Consider the following 22,867-nt stretch of genomic DNA (forward strand, 5'->3'; position numbering starts at 1 on the left):
ACTAGATCACCAAAGTGATCCCTGGGTTCACTCACTCTTACAGGCATGACCACCAGATGGTGCTGGCTTGCCCCACTTCCCACAAGGCTCCCTCAGCCCATCACCCTTGCACTCCCCATCCCTTGGACAGCAATGTAGCAGAGACAGTTCTGACTTGCACGTGGGCTTGAAGATGGGGAGAGGAAGAGGGTAAGAGGCCCAGCCCTCACTGCCTTCCTACCCTAAGGAGGGATCACAGGAACAAGAAATCCCCATCCCTGGAAAGAGGTAGAACTCTTCTGCTATCCCCAAGGGTAGGCAAAACAATCCGGTCACCTTGCCCCTTTCTTCTCCTAGCCCCTGTGACTCAGCATTGGAACTGGGTGGAGAGGGACTAGGATGGCTCCATCCTTACAGGTCTAGTCCTGCCACCCCAGTCCTTTTAACTCAGAGGCAGCCAAAATCCGGAGGTCATAAGTGTATGACAAGGCTTTGGTTCTAAACCCTAGTCTCCTAGAAACCTATATAGTCAAAGAGTGACCCTACAAATCAGAGATAGATTATTTTTTTCAATTCCTTAGTAGCAACTGAGGATAGGGAGCCCACCTTTGTGCTCTTTCCCTCTCCCTCCCTCCCTCCCTCCCTCCCTCCCTCCCTCCCTCCCTCCCTCCCTCCCTCCCTCCCTCCCTCCCTCTCCTCCCCACTCCTTGTGTGTGTGTGTGTGTATGTGTTTAGTGAGTTTCATTTAATACTACTTGCATGATCACCCCAATCTAGAAAGCCTGTGCCTTCAAACTTCAGTTTAGGATTAGAATGAAGGCTCTGGGAGGGTCAGCGTCACTGACCCAAACTCCAATGTTGTATGTGCTTCCTTCTTGCTTGGCATGGTGTCTCAGGCCTTGAGTTGCTCCAGCCTGGCCATTCATCCCTCTTACAAGGATTCTATGGCACATTTAGCCTGTGGTATAGTAGATATCCCTTCTTCCTTCACTTTCTCCTCCTTGTCCTCCTCCTCGTCCTCCTCCTCTTCTTCTTCCTCCTCTTCTTCCTCCTCCTCTTCAGGGTGCACTTTCATAGTGACTTGGGGTCCTGTGGAGGCTGATTTCTCCCAATATCAAACTAGAGAGAGGCAGAAAGTGCCCAGGTAGCCATTGTGAGAGGTCAAGCCAGCAAGGGATGGAGTCGTGGTCAAGGGTGGTGGGTAATTCTGTGGTTCATCATCCTTGTGGCACCCCCAGGCCAATCTGGCCCTTAAAATGCTGCTGCAGGTTTTCCTTGTTGCTGCAGGTGTTCCTTCTTTGGCAAAAGCCTTGTGGCACAGGGGGCACTCAGAATTTATAACATGCAAATGCAAAACCTCTAAATGTTTTTAAGATTAGAAGAAGGTAACATTAGAGAGACACGTTGGTATGAAGCAAAAGCATAATACAGTAAAAACCTAAAAAGCATGTTTTCTTCCAAGTTTGACTACTAATTTTACCCTATATAGACCTTGTAATTAGAGAAAAATTCACTGTGGAAACAATGTTTCTTATAGATTTGTTTCTAAATCTATGTAATATGCTAAGCAACATTTAATATTTATAACATTTATAGAATGTACCATTTTTATTTTTGTGGGGAGTAAGAGGGGAAACAGCTAAAAATATAGTATGTTTATTTATTGGAAGAAGCCAGCTTATTAAGCATATGATTATTTTTGATTAATGCAGAGTTTAAATATTGGGAAAGTATATTTGTTACAATTATATTTAGATGGTGGAAATTTGGCTAAAGAATATGGATAATATACAGTCATGAGCAAAAGTGCACAGGGGAACCATTATTTGTCAAATATGTCTAAATATAGTTTGTGTTGTTCCTTGAAATCAAAGTGTCCAGTTTCTGTGCCAAACTCTTCAGAATCTTTTTCTCTTTGGGGTCTAACCTAGAGCTTAGATTAATTATATTGAATAGACTTTGTGTACAGCTATTACCTTTCCTATACATAATGTGTTTATTTCTCACTAATATGGGGTAAGACATGGTTCTTAACCTGTTAACCAGAAAGGGTAGGAGAAATGTCTGTCTTGAAGTGTACATCCATCTGCCTTGAGGTTGATACTCTGGTTGAAGGTGGCACATATATAGTATGGTCTGGGACTTACTCATTCACCAAACTCTTTTTCAGTATGTTCTTGGAGTTTGAGAGTCATTCATTTAGATGATGCCCTAAATTAATACAATGCATAACAAATAAAATGTTGCATGAATATAGACCATCAGAATATTTAGTGTACTTAGTGATAAAAAACATAATAAAGCTAACTTTACTTGTGAGGTAAAATTCTACAGAATTTTTGAACTGCTACTTAATTTTTTTGAAGTGTGTCCTCTCTTGGAAACCTTTAATCACAATTTGGAATATTACCACTAAATAAAAATGATTTAAGTAACAATTGTTTACTGATATACCTGAAAATCGAAATTGCCAATTTTCCTGGAATTAGCATGACATTTATTAAGAATAAGAATTTATTAGTACTATTTCATAGGTAGTATTCAAAGAAGTAATATTAAGTGTCTTTAGGCTTTTCGGAAGTTATTGTCTGGGTAAAAAGTTTTCTTTTACTGATAAAGTTACAAATTTTCATATTGGTGTTAATATGTATTATATATCAATTTCTTCCAATTCTGTCCATAATAATATTGTTGTTTTATTTAAGTGACGTGTCTTTTGAATACATATTGGGCTAATTTTTTTAAAGGAATTGGATCATTAGATATTTTAGAAAATAAACTATTTGCGATTGTTTTGAATGGCCACCCTCTATAATGTTCTAAGACATTTTCTGGTTGTCTTTTCAGCTATGAAGTCTTACACTCCATATTTCATGCTCCTGTGGAGTGCTGTTGGAATAGCAAGGGCTGCTAAAATCATCATTGTGCCGCCAATTATGTTTGAAAGCCATTTGTACATTTTCAAGACACTAGCATCGGCCTTGCACGAGAGAGGCCATCACACCGTGCTCCTCCTCTCAGAAGGCAGAGACATTGCCCCATCTAATCACTACAGCCTCCAGCGGTACCCAGGCATCTTCAACAGTACCACCTCAGATGCTTTCCTGCAGTCTAAAATGAGGAATATATTTTCTGGGAGATTGACAGCAGTTGAACTGGTTGACATACTGGATCACTATACTAAGAATTGTGACATGATGGTTGGCAACCAAGCCCTAATCGAGGGTTTAAAAAAAGAAAAGTTTGACCTGCTACTGGTTGACCCCAATGATATGTGTGGATTTGTGATCGCCCATCTTTTAGGCGTTAAGTATGCAGTATTTTCTACTGGCCTTTGGTATCCTGCTGAAGTAGGAGCACCTGCTCCTTTAGCTTATGTCCCAGAGTTTAACTCACTCCTCACAGACCGCATGAACTTCCTGGAAAGGATGAAAAATACTGGTGTTTACCTCATATCCAGAATAGGGGTTAGCTTTCTGGTTCTCCCGAAATATGAGCGGATAATGCAGAAGTACAACCTGCTGCCTGCAAAGTCCATGTATGATTTGGTTCATGGGTCCAGCCTATGGATGTTATGTACTGACGTAGCACTGGAGTTTCCAAGACCCACGCTGCCTAATGTTGTGTATGTTGGAGGAATCCTGACAAAGCCGGCCAGCCCACTGCCAGAAGTAAGGTTTGCTGAACTCCTTGGTAATTTTTTTTTTAATTACAAGGGTTAATTTTCATTCTGATAGAAAATGTATTGGTTAGTATCACATTAAGAGCCCATAGCAGGACAGCTCTCTTTTTCTCCCTGGAATTCATATGCTTTGGTGAGTGTATCTGTAGTATCAAGAGGCTCTCTGTTCTGCGGAGTCAACAAATTGAATGGGAACTAGATTTTTAAGTAACTACAGTCTATGAGCTGAATATACTTAGCTGTGTGTAGTTTTAGCAAGCATAACTTATTTTGCTTTTAATTAAAGACTCTGTTCTTCACAAATAGTATGCCGAGTTCTGTGTTTAGTAAACTAGGAAAAAAATTGAACAATAAAGGTACTTTTCTGGGCATTCAGAATTACTGATTCTTGTACAGCTTTAAAGAGAACAATAAAACATATTTATTTTTACCTTTTATCTGGAAGGCATTTAGTAAAAGTTTGTGTTGTAGTTTTTAAGGTAAGCAAGCCAGAGAAAGCTAAAATATATTTTCTCTGAAAAGCACCTATTGGGAACTTTTCCATCCTATAGTTGAAATGAGCATTAATTTCAAAGTAGGAAAACAATGAATTTAAATTAATAACAAATGTAACATGCCCTAATGCAGTCTAATTTGAAAAACAGAATTAATGGTATTTTAAAAGCATCCATCTGCTCAAACCTACATTCTTTTTGTAGAACCATCAACAAAGTCATTGTTCTTTAGAAATCTCTTTTCCATCCTACTTTGTTTTAATCAGCTACTTAAACTACCATAGGTCACTTACATATGAATTAAAATTTTTTTCTAATTTCAGGGTAGCTCAGTGCTTAATACCACTTATAACAGTATTAGAGCTTATATAATTTTCTTGCTCTCATCTCTGAAAATAGATACCTGCACAAATGGTTAGTTTCTACTGTGGACCGTAATTCAAAAGTCTATCAGGCCCTCAATGAAGAGAAAACTCAGATTGCCTCCTGTAGGTATTACATAAAAATGATCCCTAGGTAGTATTTTCTTGTAGTGACTGGAATGTAAATGTGAGACTTTCTGAGAGAACCATTTGAATGATACTTAAGAGGTAATGTGGTATAGTCTGTATGACATGGAAACAGAAATAGCTGCCTTCATGTACAGTAGAGTGTTAGCAGCTTGAATTGCTGAAGCTACTGGAGTGTCGAGGACACAGCTGGACTCTTTAACAACTGTAGAGGATGAGAAATAACCTTAGCTCATCTCAGCCATTCATGAATTTGTTTGACCCAGATTTCAGTCCTTAAACATTCCCCTGCCAGAGTCACCTTGTGACATATCACTCTTCTTCCTAAAGATAGTTAAAGTCAGATCTTAGAAGCAACTTCTTGAGGATTTATGAGCAAATCTGTCTTTACCTTAAGATGGTCATCTATAATGTCCCAGACATTGCTTTGTTCTTCCCACAGCTTCATCATTTCCCAATGAAAACAGTCCATCACTTTTGGTCTGAGTACTTTCTCTATTTGTCTCCTCACTCTCTTGATTAGAGAAAGAGCTGCTGATTGTTATTCTCCCTCTTTCAATTTCTGTGCATATTTCTAGAGTTGCATCAACCTGAACAACCAACTATAGGTATACAAGACTATTTTATGCTGCCTTTTTTTTCTGCATTGTTTTTATTAAAACATGTAGAATATATGCATTTTTTCAATAATCTGAGCTTATTGTTACTACCTTGGTTCCCCTCTGTTCATGGATATCTTGCTAGCTTGAATATTGTGTTTCTCTTTAAATTTAAAAAAAAATTACTAATTTTATGTGTATGGACATTTTGGCTATATATATATGTCTGTGTACTATATGCATTAATTACAGATGAAGTGGTGTTGGGAATCGAACTATGGTCCTTTGGAATAGTGGTCAATGCTTTTAACCACTACCTCTAGACCATCTTGTTTCTTTTAAAAGCCAATTTTCCTGGATTTTCTTGAAGCTGACCTAGTATGTGTTAGTCAAAATTGTTTCCGACTTAACTTGTTAACACTGCCTGACCTACTTTATGAGCTTCTTGCTTCATTTTTCTTCATTGGATTTTCTGCAGTGAATATAGTGAAATTGTCCTTCCATTTCGCAGCAGTTTCTTATGTGTATTGGCTTGGCCACACCTACAGTTGAACATTCATGGCGTATGTTGTATACTGTTACATGATTAGTAACATGGGAGGTTTAGATTCAGTGTACCATCTCTAGATGAATATTTTGATAAAAGTATATCTTACTTTTTTTGGTTCCCCTTACTCTGTTGAAATTTTGTATGCTTATCGAATATGTCTTCCTACTGAGTAATTTCTGTAGTTAATATCCGAGATAAGCTATACAATAGCGTTATAAAAGTTAATGAGTTTTTCAAGTGTCTATAGTGTTGCAGACATGTTTATGACACTAAACCAAGACGGTCCAGCAAACAGCTGGCGAGAAATGTTATTCAATAATAACTATCCAGCTGTTGATTGCCTTCATATTTTTAGATTGAGAACTTATTTCATTTTCTAGATGTCTGAAAATGATTTGACAATAAGATTTGACTTTTGTAGCATGGGAGGAAGAAATAGAAAAAATTCTAAAAGATGTTATTCAAAACTTTTATGATGTTTGAATATGTAGAAATTATTGTGTATGGATCAGTTCCATTCAGTAAATTTTTCTGTCTTCAAAATACAGAGAATAGATAGAATAATTCATTCACGTGTCAGATAGATTTAAAGAATTTGAGAGACTCATTGAAGGCCAGAGTCTGGCAATCCACTTGTAGTGTGAATTGCTGTGTTATTGATTAGTTTGTCAAAATGACTATACCCTTTGTAACACACATTATTCATTTCTACATGTAATTGTATACATGACTGTACATAGACAGCTGTTTCTTTAGTCAAATTTGACATCAGTGGTTTTGAGTGCTTAGTATGAGAACCAGTTGAAACTATTTGTACTCTTATGTTTTAGAGATTCTATATTGATACAAACATAGACAACATTTACATAATAAAATGTTGTGTTGATATAGTGTGAAGATATTGTTTACCTGGATATCCAAGTTATTCAAGACATTAGAAATGTGGCCAGAGAAACTACCTCTGTTATATTATCAATGCTTGGCTGTCCACAGTAGGGACATAAATCTCTTAGATTACAGGGAAGACATCTAGGTTAGGTCACATCCTCACCCAGGATTATCTGCGGTCATTATGAGTCAGTAGAAAACATAGATTCCAGTTTTCTAAAAGATAGTTTGCTTTTGCCTAGAAAGAGGTCTTTGAATGAAGCTCTACTTAAAGGGGCCCTCTAATATTAAATATAAATGAAATAATGGCATATGGAGTGAATGCAACTTGTAGTATTTTTATTGGATGATATAGACATGTTTATTTTGGGAGTCTATTTATTATTAACTTGAAATGTTTCCTATGACAACTTTTTATGTTTTATCATTAGAAGAAGTTGTCTAGCTCTGCCAGGCTGTTGATCTCTGTCGGTTTTCAGCTTCTACAGTAGTGAATTCTAGCAGCATCTAACTATTCGACCTTCACTGTTAGTTTGACAAATTTTGTGTTTCTTTAACATGAGAGTAGATACCTCAAATGGTGTCATTTGTGTACCCTGAGTGTGTGAACAGTACCGGGCTCTAAATAGATGTTTTATATTAGGTGAAGCCAGTAGAAGTAGCTGCCAAAAGATAAGATTATTCAGCTGATGGCTCAGTGTTAAAGAGTGAAACCCACTGTCTGCTCCAAATTTATATGTACATATTATTCTGCAAAGCAACTAAAACTTTCAGACTAATTTATTTTAGCGAACAAAAATAGGTGTACTAATGATTTTGATTGATAACACCTAACTGGTGAGCTAAACTGTTTCTCTGCTCATTTGGGATACACTCATAAAGAGGATTGGTAGTGAAAGCGACCTTTAGTTCCTGCCTGGAAGGATGACTTTAGCTGGTATGCTGCTCCTTAGGTACACCTCAGCATTATTTTATCTCCAGTTAAAGAATACTACTGTCCTCAATTTACCAATTTGGTAGCTTTTTTTTTTTTAAGTTATAGAAATACAGTCATGGAGAGGGCTACAGGAAAGAAATAAGAAGAGGGTTATTGTTGCCTGGTCATTTATCAGAACTGCCTTGTGGAAAAAGAGACTTGAGTAGCAGATTTAATAGCTTAGCCTTCTGAGTCGTTTGAAAGGTTATCTAGTTATGAGCAGAATGAAAGAAAGCAGTGTTTTTTCATAAAACGTATTCAGCCTCCATCGATTCAGAATCTTTATGATAATGATTTAAACTTAGGCCGTGATGTTGCTACTTGTGTCTCTTTGGTAAATGGCTTGATCAAATTGCAGGGAGCTGTTAAAATTGAGGCTGTTTTAATAATATGCTATATCACCATCTGACCCTGTGTTATTGTTTTAAAGATTGAGATGTGAGATTATAGCCATTATATTCCACATTGATTGCAATGCCAGGTTTAGTAGCCAGTCTTGTCTAATTTCTACTACACTTATAGTCGATGCAATACAAAGAAAGCCCAAATTTACAGTCACTGCCTCACAGAAATAACACATATTTGATTATTTTAGAATGCAAAATTGTTCTTTTGCTACTTCAATAACCAGAAAGTTGAATTCACCTATCCACCAAAGACAGGAAGGAAGTAATTGATAGAATCGAAACTAGGAAGAATAGCTTTAGATTCTTTTTCATAGCTCAGGTCTGCTTTCTAAATTGTAGACTAATGCATATCCTTCATTTTCAGCTCATATTTTAACAAATAGAATAGGGCAAGTTTGGAGTTGTGAAAAATCAGTACCTCCAAGGCCTACCAACCTACTTTTTGGCTGTGTTTGAGGAATATTTTATACTAAGTTCCCAGATACTATTTGACAATATTGTACCAAATAGAAAATTGCATAACATGAAATTTTCAGTAGGTGATGGTCCATTGTTTTAATGCTGTTGTTGCCATGTCTTCAACTTTATTAGTGCAAAAACAGCAGTTATCACATTATGTGTGTTAGTAGATGACAACCACCCATGGCCATACTTAATCTTAGGGGAGCCATGGAATTGCAGGGTAAAGTGTAAATTTCTCTGGCTTTATTTTTATTCAGTCTATCTAGTAACCTATATCAGTTTTCTTACTAAAGTAGAAGGAAAAAAAAACAGTAAATGAGATTCATTGTCCTTAGGCTATCCAGAAGTGACTTTATAATGAGCAGAAATGACAACTTTCTAGAATAGCTTTAAGTATGGGAGAGTACTGGCATGGTGCTTCAGGGTACTAGACTCTTTAACTTCTCAGGCATGATCTTTGTTTTTTAAGGTTCCTCTCTGCTGGCTCCACACATGCCCATTTTCCCCTTTTTGTGCCTCTCAGACCTGAGAAAGCTGAGGTAAATTTTATGCACATTAATGATGTAGACAGGAATCCTACCAAATTCTCTATTATATTTAAACTGGTTATTTTAGTCCAGAAACCTTAGAAACAGTAAGTATATTCCTTTTACTAAGATTAAGGGTCCAGACTCATTAGCCACACCAAATTTACATTATGAATTCTTGCATTCATGCAAGAATGTGTATTTGTACTCTTTATATTCTCATTAACTCTTAAGTGTTGACCACTCAGCTTGATGTTCATGTCAGTACACCAGTGCAGGCAACTTACTAAGTCTGGGATGTTCAAAAAATTGTTCAGGTTTCCTGGTGATCCAAAGCTATTGGTGGGGAAAGACAAGCTACTTCTTGAGATCCAATGGTTCTCAACCCATGGGATCTGTGTATTTTTACTGATTTTGTATTAGACATCGTTTCTGCTAGATATGGATTTTTTTTGCTTTCCTATACCAAAATATGTATATATGCATCTGAATGTGAAGACCTAAACCCCTTATTTCAATCTTTGTTTACTGTTCTCTTTAAGCTTCCGACCTTAAATTCTACTTTACAGGGCAAAGTGTAAATTTCTATGGCTTTAGTTTATTCAGTCTATCTAGACCCCTATATCTGTTTTCTTACTGAAGTAGTGGGGGGACAAAGGTCTGTAGTTGACTTAGAAATTATTGTGTAGCCCAGGGTAGTCTCAGCGCTATGGTCCTTCTGCATCAGTTTCTTGAATACTGGGTATGTAGGGAGGAGCCAGCATGCCTGGCTTGCCAAGGAATAATTAGTAAAGCAGCACAGGTAGCTATTTGTGGAATCATTTTTATTGGGAGATGTAAGTATTCTGATTCAACCAGTAGTCAGTTATTATTTGGTTAACAGAGAATACATTATGGAAAGTGTTATGAGAAGTGAGTGTTGAGATCAGAGTAAGACAAATAAGCATGTCTTTCCTTCTGTGAGAGGGGCCATTGACTTAAATGTAGTGTCTCATGAGTTGGTTTTGATTGGGACTTAAGGAAAATTATTATGTTCAGTTACAAGAGAGAAACCAATTTTCCTTCATAGATAATATTTTCCCTTTATTTCCTTCTGATTTTTTTCATTTAACTCCTTGGATCTATAATATAGTAAAATAAACTTACTGATGTTGGCCTAATTTTATAGTTCAATAAATATAACACCTTCTAAATAAATACCTGTAGAATGGAATAGCTTTGCATACAGTTTCCATGTTTTTTGTATGCTTTTATTTGTTTTATTTTTTGTTTTAGTTCATTGTGTGTGTGTGTGTGTTTCTTTCTTTGAGAAAGGGAAAATAACATGAATTTGGTTGGTTCAGAAGGTTGGAAGAGTTGGGGAAGGGGAAAGAATACAATCAAAATATATTTTATAAAAATTTTTAAATAGAAAATAAAGTAACTTTAAAACTTTTAATTACAAGTTGAAACCACTAAGTTAACCAAGAAGACATTACTTAGGCAAACAGGTATGCATCAAACTCAAGCATACAATTTCATAATAAGTGTACTACTGGGCTTCAAGATGGGGATTAATTGCAATTCAGTAACAGTAAGTGATTTCATTACCCTACATTTCCCCATAAACAGGTGATCTAGACAATAATAAATGAAGAGACAGAATTAAATGCCATAGTACATCAAATGGACCTAACAGGTGCCTATTGAATATTAAACCTCAAACTAAAAAATATACATTTTACTAGAGCCAATAAAGGCTCCTCTAAAACAGACCATATTTACAACTCAAAAGAAATCTCAACAAATGTAGAAAATTTGAAATAAGTGAGTGTATTCTCGGTAGTGACCATGCAATTAAAGAAGATCAACAGCTAAAGAATCCCTAGTATACTGATTCTCGGCCTGTGGGCATCCTACATATCAGGTATTTACAGTATGATCCTTAACAGTGCCACAAGTACATTTATGAAGTAACAACAAAATACTTTATGATCTCAACATGAGGAACTGTATTAAAAGGTTGCAGCATTAGGAAGGTTAAGAACTACTACCTAGTAGTTTCACATACTCAGAGATACAAAACAAAGTACCTAATTAGAGATGTGACAAAGGAGTAATCAAGAAAAATAATTTTATATTTTTACAACACAAAGGAGTGTTCATGAGTTTTTCTTGAAATGCCATCTTAAACAAAGTTTTAGAGGAGCTGAAGAGCTATCTCTGTGATTATGAATGAGTTACTTCAAATGATTTCTAGCACCCGCTTAGTATAACAGCCCATAACTTCAGTGTCTTCTTCTGGTTTTCAAGGGTACACACATTCTGTATACTCACAAAGACACACACAGATCTACAAATAAATAAAAATAAAGATCAATCTTCTTAAAAGAGAATTCTAACACACACAAAAACACATGAAATTTAATTTTTTAAAAATAAATTGTATCTCATCTTTGTATGATAGAGGCTTTTTAAAATAAGATTGTGTAAAATATTCACATTTTTACTTTTAAGCTAAATTTCAGAATATAGGGAAATGCTTTAATATTTTTTAAATTTAAATTTTATTTTGGTAAATTTCATATGCATATTTTATTTTTCTTGTAGTTATTTACACTCAGTTTTAAGTAAAAAAGCTTGTCTAAGAGATTTTTTTTTTCATTTTTAGATTAGTAATTAATGTGATGTGTAATTTGGAACCACTTGCTGCTGTAAAGATGCTATTTTTAACAGCTGAGATGTGGTAACCATTACAAAGAAGAAAGGAAAAGATAAAAGAACTCACTTCTGTACTAGCACATGTGTGGCCTTTTCCCTCTTTCAGCTGAATGCCCCAAACACCTGCTCTTATTTTTCAAAGCAATAATGATGTTTGAATATATAATATGGTTCATTACACTAGATCTGCTTAGGAATAAATTTAAACACATTAAAAATTGTCATCTAGTGGAATTCATACTGTGATTTAGCCTACTTGCCATTTCAACAGAATAAGTTCTTAAGCGGGAGTTATATTCTATTTGTCCCACATAAGTTTTTAACTGGGATGAAAAGTACTACATTAGCTTTATTCACATACTGTATGTATAATCTGTACTTACATTGATAACCCCAGGTCTTTCAGCTGAATGGGGCCTTAAAGCTTGTACATCCAGTATTTGACTATATTGTTATTCCTTTAAGACAGCAGTATTAGGCACTACTGGTTACTACCAGTTGAGGCTTTACACAGCTGTGTATTTAGCATTTAATCATGCAGAGAATTGCTAATGAGAAAATCAGACTGGACAAAGCACACCCAGTGAATCGGATACAATACCATTTTTGTTTGAGAAACATAAATAAATAATCTTCACACATGAAGGGTTTCATTAATAAGTATTTGTGCCTAGTGTATAAAGTAGACAAATGTTAACAATTTATCTTAACTTGCTACTAATAATTTATCAATATAATCCTTTCATAGAAATCCATGTTCTATTTAAAACAAAACTAGCCTTAGCCATATTTCTGTCCCACCAAATCTCTATCCTTGAATGCAGTAAGTTATAGCAAAGGAACAGCAGTTCAGCTCATGTATTGCAATATGGTTAGGGCTGAGAACAACCTAATGTATTACCTTTCTAGATGTAGTAAATATTTTATGCTGAAATTTGAGGTTGAATGACAGTGAGGTGTTGAGTCAGAATAATCAATAGCAGCATCGTAATTAGGCTGAAAGGTAAATGGTAGGAGATGGTGATTCAGGACAATTGGGTAGAATACTCAAGGTGTCCTCGATGCCAGTATTTCTGACTGATTACAGGTGAGATTATCCAATTATCCTGTAATAATTGGAATTTATTGGAGGAAGTAAATTCTCAGCTTATGCAGTTCCCAGTTGAGTCATTGTACGTAGTGACCTAACTTTCCATTGAAGACTTGAAGCTATGTGACATGTTAATCAAGAGCAACTGAGAATAAGCAGGGATTATGATGAGATTTTTCTGTGATGGTCCTGGGATGTTCTCAATACTACTTGTGTCCTTGGCTTCTGGATCTGAATGGTAGACAAGCATACTAGGCTAGACAAAAAGATCCTGAGTAGAATAGTAAGGTCTTTGAAGGGAGTTGTGATGTGTTTATAGAAAGATAAAGAGAGAAGGGGGTATGTTCTATGGAGGTGTGGTAAAGTATGGGGAAAGGGGGTGAGCAAGAAGGCAAGAAACCAAGAGAATAAGAGGAAGAGAGGGAGTAGGGGGAAAGCAGCCCCTTTTATAATGGGTTAGGCCTATCTGCCTGTTGCCAGGTGACAGTGGGGTGGAACAAGTTGTGACAAATGTAATCCAGTAGGCATTATAGATGTTGCTATATCCTAACTCATTCTTTCTTTTTCTTATTCCATCTTTTCTATTATAATTCATTGAAGTCACCATGTACAACACTCTGCTATTCAAAAGCTCTTTCCCATGACTAAGAGCAAGGAGTTTTCCAGATACTCTTATGGCTGACATTTTAGTTCATTCTAATCTTTTTCATGCTGAATAGTTTCTATTTTATGTGAAAGTGCATCTTTCTCAGTAGCTGCTGTTTGGATTTTAAAACTATTATTTGGAAATTTTTAGTTGGTTTCAGGGCTTCAACAATATTCCCCATCCTTTCTCCAATCTATTGTTACCCTCATGTGTCTCTTACTGTAAATTTTCTAGCTTCCAATCCATGGTCACTGAGGTGTACCAAGTTCTATATTGAAGGCGATCTTCCCGAGGCTTCTACATATAGAAGAAAATAACCAGCCCTTCATATATACATCCTTGTAGTAGTCCATCTCCTTTTTAAACGATGTTTGTTGAAGGCTTCCATATGAAAGACTGCTAGATACTGAGAATACAGAACGAGATGCGTTAGTACATGAAGCTTCCAAAGAGTTCACATGCGATCTAAACAGTTTCTAACTCTTTAGGATTCCAATGTTGGCTAGTTTGTAAAGAGAAACAAGAGAAAATAAAAGCCGTCTCTAGCTCTCTTCTACCTTCTCTACCAGATTCTGCTCATTTCTACCATCCACTATCAACAGATGCATATTCATTGTCAGCCTATAGTCCAGATGCCTTTGCTGAATGAGGAATTAACTACAGTCCTCAAAAAGGTCTGAAGAGAACCTCCTATCTCTAGGCCTGACCTTATGGGCATCCCAGTGTCCATGGCTCTTTTGCTTAGCACAATACCACTCATGAAACCTGAAAAAGGTAGCTTCTGGGATTTTATTAATTTTCAATGAATTTGTGTCATGGATTTTCCCCTGTTTTTTTTTTTTTTTTCATTTTGTATTCCTGCTCTTTTCATATCTCTTACCCTCCCCCCATTCCAGCATCTGATTTATTTTTAATATCTCTATGAGCAGAGACTGCTTGGTGCTAGAGTAAGCATAGACTGACACAGACCAGCATGGGCTTTAATAGTAACTTCACCGTTATTAGTTGTACATCATTGCAAAGTTATTTTATTTTCTTGGTCTGTGATGCCTTTCTCACTGAAGTAAGAAAAACAATTCTGTTGTAAAAATAGAGAAGATGAGTTCTGTTGAATGACTGGCACAGTGAATGCTCTTTGTGTGACGGACAAGCAGCTTCTTTCCAAAACAGGGCAGGACAATCACATAGAAGAAGGGAGCTGGCACAGGACAGTGTTCTGCTGGGTTTATTAATGCACATCATACTAGTGTACTTTCCAGGTCACTGTTAAAATATCATAGAATAATATTTCTTAGAAGAGAATTCCTCATGGTCCTAATTCTACAATATTTTCTGGGGGTGGAGGATATACATTTATAGTAACTGACCTAGTCACATCAAAACTTAAAAATTCAAGTGTTAAAAACACACAACTTGTGCTCCATCTAATGGATGAATGGGAGCACCCACTTCTGTATTTGCCAGGCACTGGCAGAGCCTCTCAGGAGACAGATTTATCAGGCTCCTGTCAGCAATATCTTGTTGGCATCTGCAATAGTGTCTGGATTTGGTGGTTGTTTATGGGATGGATCCTCAGGGTGGCAGCCCCAACAAAGGAGCTAGAGAAAGTACCCAAGGAGCTGAAGGGGTTTGTAGCCCGCCGATAGGAGGAACAACAATATGAACTAACCAGTACCTCCAGAGCTCCCTGGGACTAAACCACCAACCAAAGAAAACACATGGTGGGGCCCATGGCTCAAGCTGCATGAGCAGAGGATGGCCTAGTTGTTCATCAATGGGAGGAGAGGTTCTAGGTCTTGTGAAGGTTCTATGCCCCGGTATAGGTGAATGCCAGGGCCAGGATGTGGGAGTGGGTGGATTGGGGAGCAGGGAGAGGAGAGGGGATTTTCAGAGGGGAAACTAGGAAAGGGAATAACATTTCAAATGTAAATAAAGAAAATATCTAATTAAAAAATATATAACTTTACTCCAGATTATATAATTGCCAAAATTTCTTTGAAAAGTTGAAAATATATCTTAGAACATATCATCAAAAAATAGACTATGCATATCTTAAAACAAAACACTAATTTTTGTGACAGTTTATTCATTGATCTCACTATTAGCATAATTTCTTTCCAAGAATTCTGATAAATGTTAGAATATTGTTCAAAGAACCTGACAGGCAAAAATGTTAATTTAATAGAGAGTGGTACTTGAGGCAAATTAATTTGTAATGAATTTTGTCCTTGGATAATCATGGTATAACCCTCCATCCCCAGCCCCTATTCCCTTTTGGGCAGTATAGCTTTACAAATAATTGTGTTACTTCAAAATACAATGTGGTCTCTCTGCTCAGTCCAAATCCATACTTTAACTTATATTGTATAAATCATAGATTCCAATTTGCAGGAGTAATGAGAAAGTTATTTTAAAATTTAAAATATTAGACTTGGAAAAATATACTATTTTAAACACGGAAAAATAGTCTCTAGTACCTTCACATCTCAACTGATGTCAAATACAAGTTTATTCTTACAACAATTTTAAACAATTAATTACACTCTGTTCCTCTGACTTATCTGCCCCCTTAAGAGCCTTGAAAGCAGTGTATTCCTTTTGAACTAAAATAAATACGTTCTTTATCATACACCAACAAAAGTCAAACAATAAACTGTAATCCCGTTGCTTACAAACTAAATAGTTGTGACAGGATGGGCAAGTAAATTGAAGTTCTACTTATTGAAAGGATCAGTGCTGAGTTTACTCAGCTGTCAGTGCTGGCTAGGTGATTCAACAACATACAGTTGTTCAGTCACGTGAAAGTAGAGGCAGCAAAATATTTACAGCTCAAGGTGATATAACGATAGAGTTGGTAGTATAACCTTATACTGAAGAGAAAAACATCAGTAAACTTCTACTCTGAAAATTATAATCATATGTACATCTTGTTAATATGATACTAATATGTGTTGGCCATGCCTTTACATATTGTGGTTAGAACTTACTCTATTTTGTTATGTAAACTGCAAAGCATTACCATAAGCTAGACATTCTCTTTAAAGGATGAGAATAGAACACCTTTTTTGTGCTTGTTACTTCAGTGTTATTTTATATATTTGGTAACAATCTAAAGTTAGAAACTGCCAAGGCAGGACTCTGTTGCTAAGAGTGATTTTTTTTTCTGATTTGTTTATATTAAATATTAAAAATGATGTTTTTATACAAAATGATGACAATGGCTTTGTCTAATGGCTTTCTTATTCAAAAGGACAGAAATTAATGGTTAAAATATATTTTGGAATTTAATAGTTATTAAGTAGTAGCCGGAGATACAACCTGTGAATAACCTGACTTTTATTTGGGATAGGCAAGAGTATCATTGACAAATAGCACTAAACTCTGCAATGACAAGAAGTTGTCTGTAAGTTCTCTGCCTTCCATTTCGTTCTAATAAAGAGGGCACATATGAAGCTTAGAGAAAAATGTTCCACTACATGTTAAGTTAATAATATCGAAGGGTGGGCTGGTGAGAAGGCTCAGCGGTTAAGAGCACTGACTGCTCTTCTGGAGGTCATGAGTTCAAATCCCAGCAACCACATGGTAGCTCACAACCACCCATAATGAGAAACAAAAAACAAGAAAACAAAACAAAACCTATGGGCCAGAATAAGAGGGAAAAGGGAAGGGGGGGAGATAAAAATAATAATAATAATAATATTGAAGGGCTTTAGGTAACATTATTTTAGAGTACTGTTCTCTATTTCCTTGTGTATTTCTGAACTCTTTTCACATACATACCATATACATAGTAAAATCCTATTACGTGAGTGAATGCATTTGTAATTTTTTGTCATTTTGTCAGATAGAGAAACATTGCAAGAGTTTATTAATTTCTTCCTGTGAGCTAGAGCTTTACAGGGTTTGAGAGACAGAAGAGAGAATAATACATTTCCTTCAAAGAGCTCTTTAGGAGAGAATTAGTTGTAAACACACATGAATACAAAGATAATGTTCCTTGTCATATTTAATATGAATAATAAAAAGAAATATTACAGGAGACTTACAGTGGATCTCTAAAAGAGAGTTAGCTCGGAGATGCTTCTGGTAGAGGCACTTAAATTTTACTGTTTGGCAGAATTTATGGGAAAGGTCCGAAAGTGTCATTCATGTGGCTCTGTTCCTGATCAATTTTTTTTATTAGCTATTTTCTTTATTTACATTTCAAATGTTATCCCCTTTCCTAGTTTCCCCTCCCAAAATCCCCTATCCCCTCCTGCCTCCCCCTGCTCCCTAACCCACCCACTCCCACTCCTGGTCCTGGCATTCCTCTATACTGGGGCATAGAGCCTTCACAGACCAAGGGCCTCTCCTCCCATTGATGACCAACCAGGTCATCTTCTGTTACAAATATAGCTAGAACTACAAGTCCCACCATGTGTTTTCTTTGATTGCTGATATAGTTCCAAGGAGCTCTGAGGGTACTGGTTAGTTCATATTGATGTTCCTTCTATGGGGCTTTAGTCCCCTTCAGCTCCCTGGGTATTTCTCTGGCTCCTTCATTGGGGACCTTGTGCTCCATCCAATGGATGACTGCTAGTATCCACTTCTGTATTTGCCAGGCACTAGCAGAGCCTTGCAGGAGACAGCTAAATCAGGCTCCTGTCAGCAGGCTCTTGTTGGCATCTGCCTAGTGTCTGGGTTTGGTGGTTGGTTATGGGGTGGATCTCCAAGTGGGGCAGTCTCTGGATGGTCATTCCTTCAGGCTCTGCTCCGAATTTTGTCTCTGTAACCCAATCCATGTGTATTTTGTTCCTGATCATTCTTAACTGCTGTGCTTTAAAGTTCCCTTGCTACTTTTGAAGAAGCAAACATGTAATGTGATCCTTAAAGAGGGCTTTCCATTACCAAGTTTTAGTGGCACATACCTAGAATCCTGGTGCTCAGGAAGCTGAGCCAGTAAAGCTGTGATTCTAAGGCTAGTATGGTCAACAAGGTAAGTGTAAGACATCCTATAAAAGATTAAAAGTAAAAGAAAATAGAGATTCCCATGAACTTTATTAGTGACTTAAAACAAATGTGCCATTTAGTGTGAAAAAGTCCATTTATTTTTCTCTTTACTGGTAATAAAAGTTGATAAAAGACATTAACTATGTGAAATTTACTAGAAAAATGGTAACTTCTCATTTAATTTCACTGAATGCATGCATACATTATTTGTGTAGTACAAAACACCTCAGCTCCACTTGATTGTGCAATAAAAAGTGCAGAGCACAGCAAAACTGATTTAATGAGCAAAGTAGTTTCCCAGCAATAGTTTTTATCACTTAGGGTTCCATGGTGGGGAGTGGGAGGGAGATTAATTTAAGTATAACAGTGGATTTTGTTTCGTTTAATTTTTATATTTCATTTTATGTCTATATATTTTGCCTGTGTGTAATTATGTGCACCAGATGCATGTCAGAAGAGGGAATCCTATATCCTGGAGCAGGAGACAGAATGTACAAGCTGCGAAACAAACTTGGGTACTGTGTAAGAGCAACGAGTGACTTTTACTGCTGAAGCATCTCAGAGGACATTCTTTGTAGACTAGTTAGTAGGTACCACTTAGTCTTGTTTGTCTTTTCTCTTTCTGGGGAGAGTCTGTAGCATCAACTTAATAGTGCCTTTCTTTTGAGGCCTTTTCCAGACTAGTCTATGATTTCCTGTTTGAGTCCCTTTATTCTTCATATGTAGGATGGAATTCCATTGCCACATATTTGAAGCTAGTTTGAACAGATCAAAGTGACACATTTATGCACAAGGAAGATGACAAATGTCTTGCTTGTAATGAGAAATTAGTATTTAAATGATTTACATACATTTTTATAGAGTAACAGTCTATATAAAATAGTTTTTTTCTTCCTCATTTTTTCCTTCTTAGTTAAGTCAGATCCAGAGTGTATAATGAGATTTTTATTTAGATTTTGTGCAGCAGTTTAAGGGAAAGACATTAGTTTTTAAATCTTGCCATTATGGCACAAAAGTGGGGTTTACTTACAGTTTAGTTCAGTATTTCATTGATCTTTAAAAAATACTTAGAAGGAACAAATTTTTAAACTCAAGTAGCAGTATAGAAAGTAAAATACTATCTTTGGATTAAAGCAGTATGAAAACATAACAAAACAGTCAACTAAACAAAAAACCAAATAACAACAACAACAACAACAACAAAAACCCAACAAACCACCACCAACAACAAAGAACAACCAATAAGTAGAGGGATAGGTGGAGAGGATAGGAGATTTTCAGAGGGGAAACTAGGAAAGAGGATAACATTTAAAATGTAAATAAAGAAAATATCTAATTTTTAAAAAGAAGAAGGAGGAGGAGGAGGAGAAGAAGAAGAAGAAGAAGGAGACCCAGTCCATTGTGGGTAGTAATAATTCCCCTGCATAGGAGATCCTAGGTTTTATAAGAAAGCAGGCTGAGAAAGCCATGGGGAGCAGGTCATTAAGCAGCATCATGGTCTCTGCATTATTTCTGTACTCAGGTTTCTGCCCTGTTTGAGTTCTTGACCTGGCTTCCTTCTATGACAGAATGAATGAGATATGGACGTGTAAGCAAAATAAATCCTTTCCTCTTAGAGAGAGAGAGAGGGGAGAGAGAGAGAGAGAGAGAGAGAGAGAGAGAGAGAGAGAGAGAGAGAGAGAGAGAGAGAGAGAGAGAGAGAGAGAGAGAGAATATAAATGTATCATAGGAAACAGTGGAACACTGCAGCACTGGCTGAAAGTTCTTCCTATACAGCATTGTTCTCTCTTCATCATTGCCAGTAGGGAACTTAATTCTGGTGGGAAACTTTCAATGGTCTTTAGATTGTCTTATAGATTATATGCTCACATCAGCATTTTATAATAAAGGCCATTGGTCGGGAATTTAAGAGATATTCATCTTCCAATGGCCTCCTTTTGGCTGCTGTCTTGCATTGATCAGATGGAAGGGGGTAATCAGAGACCATGGCTGGAAGAATCTTGCATCTGACTGAGTAGCAACCAGGATATTTCTTTATACAGATTCTACAAAAGTGACAAACTTCATTTCAAAAGAAGTACGGATCATATCACTTTGTTACTAGACAAGTGTTACAATTACAGAGATATTAGGTATTATTATTCATCTCAAATCATTTTAGACTGTGAGCACTTATGACATATGACATTCTATTCTTCAGGAAAGTTCATCATTAAACAGATAGAAAAGTATCTGAGTCCATCTAGATGAGTTTCCAAACCTTAAACAGTGCACAGTGATAGAAGTATAACTTGTGAGAGCCTGGCTTTAAAGTTTGAAAACTCTCCCAGGCGGCAGGCTGACTTGTTCAAGTCATTTATTTTCTCTTTGGTTTTTAGTTAAAAGACCTCACTGAAGCTTACCAGTGTCCTTATGATTGGCAAATTCTTATGTTTTATAGTAATTTTATATCATATTATCAAATGTTGTTTTAGGCAAAGTAACCTTGTTATTAAGTTTCTATTTTCAGGGGGCAATGTCCTGTGGACTGGACATGGGAAGAGGCCTGTAGTCTGATCTGTTACCAAATCTCTTGTTTCTGAGTTTGCTTAGGGGCAGGTGTGCCAAAAAAAAATTGGGGGATAATCATTTTTTGTGTGCTTTTCACAGTGCCCATGGCAAGGAAGAATCCTGAGGAGAGCCAGATAAGGTTATTTTTTGAGAGCAGAAATAATTTTCTGAGGAAAAAAACATAAATGAATCATGATGTAAAATGTTCCCCACAAATGCATCATGTAGGGATCAGAAACCCAAAGTGAAAGACAGGGAGCACAGTAGCAAAAACATTGGACTCAGCTTTGCTGGGCTGTGTCAACAGCTGTTCTGACTTCATGGCTTTTGCTGCGTTTTACTAGTCATGGCTGTACTAGTACACGTTGTTTTCCTCCACTTTGAGAACTGTTCTATATACAGTTATTTAAATTCAATGAACAGTAATTTATTCAGTGAGTAATGGTTCAAAATCGTGAAGTATTCATTTAAAGCAGTGGTGTTTTGGACCAGTGGGTTTTTAAGCCACATTTGATTGGTATGGAGAGAGTTTCCCAAGATGAGTTCACAGCAGAGATTATACCCCAGAGGACCTTAGGCCTTAGGATCATTGATTCCCTCTGCCCAGGGGGCCAAAGGATTTGTGGTGATTAGCTGAGTGGTTACACTTAGTGCCTTTGGAATTGCCATGCCTATAAGCTCACCTGCAGGATGTCCTCTGGGACCATTGCAGTTTAACATCCAAACCTTCTTTTGTTTGAGATGGATTTTAAAAACTTACACTCTTTCCATTGTTGTTACCTCTTACAAATATATAAAGTCATTTTTACTTTAAAATATATGCTTTTACCTTTTAATGAAAAGCATATCTAATGCTACGATTGCCCTTTCTAGTTCTATTACAGTTGCTGCCCTGGTGGTACTTTCTACTTCTGTTAGTAGAGTTTTAAATTTATTTTGAGGATTACTCAGTTTTCAGAAAGTATTTGTCAGGTAAGGGGGTCCAGAATGAACTTACTTAATAAATTCAGGGATTTAAAAAAATTTAAATGCTTTATAAACTGTTTTTTAACTGATCGTGCTCTTTTCTTTGGTATAAGCTGTCCCTGTCTGAATAGTGCCATAGATATATGTAGCAAAGAAGAGAAATGAAGAATGCATTATTAATCTTGGCAAAATCAGATAAGAACTGGTGCAGTAGGTAGCCTAGGAGCTGACCTTGAATGATTTGTTGAGTTTGAATAGATGAATGTACTCTCATGTGGAGAGAAGCTGTGAGCAGAGGACCCAAGTTAGCAGAGCCAGAATAAGCTAAGAGAGTGGACAGTCTTTAGAATAAGGCGTACAGATTGTGATCTTTGGACGAACCATCAGAGGTTTAAGTGTTCTTATGAAATAAAAAGAAGTACTGAGAACTTGAGCATCAGGTAGGGATTAAAGATCGAATAAAACTTTCGAATATAGTGTTTCAGAGTGGGAAGCAAACTTTCATGAGAAGGCCCAGGAATAAGTTAAGGAAGTAGGTGAGAAAGCCCATGGTTATCGTCTGCTCAATGATAATTTCTCACATAGACTTCTCTATCTCCCCTACACTATTCACAAAATGATTTGGCCACGGAATATAAGGAGAAGAGACTAATTCACGTTTTAGTGCTATAGAATTGGCAGTGCAGTACATACTGATTGCATGATCTTTCCATCCATTTCCCTAGGGAATCTAGCATTACTAGTTGGGGTTATAGTGATGTTAGATAGCTGAAGTTCATTCTTTATTTATATAGCCATGACTCAATCCAGATAGCATTCTTTTCTTTGCCTCATCATCCTATTATTTTTCCAA

General features: G+C 36.6%; 1 protein-coding gene across 2 annotated transcripts in view; it reads left to right on the plus strand.

The window, feature by feature from the left end:
- Ugt8 (UDP glycosyltransferase 8) overlaps positions 1–22,867 on the plus strand; it is a 66,315-nt gene that overhangs the window by 20,082 nt on the left and 23,366 nt on the right. For both annotated transcript variants that reach the window (XM_021158526.3, XM_029475273.2), the window contains exon 2: positions 2,827–3,650. In XM_021158526.3, coding sequence (XP_021014185.1) covers positions 2,829–3,650 — 822 coding nt within the window. In that variant the 5' untranslated portion in view covers positions 2,827–2,828. The remainder of the gene's footprint in view (positions 1–2,826; positions 3,651–22,867) is intronic.

The sequence above is a fragment of the Mus caroli genome, unplaced genomic scaffold, assembly GCF_978045245.1.
Source record: "Mus caroli unplaced genomic scaffold, Mus_caroli_1 scaffold_3, whole genome shotgun sequence".
NCBI classification, from domain to species: Eukaryota; Metazoa; Chordata; class Mammalia; order Rodentia; family Muridae; genus Mus; species Mus caroli.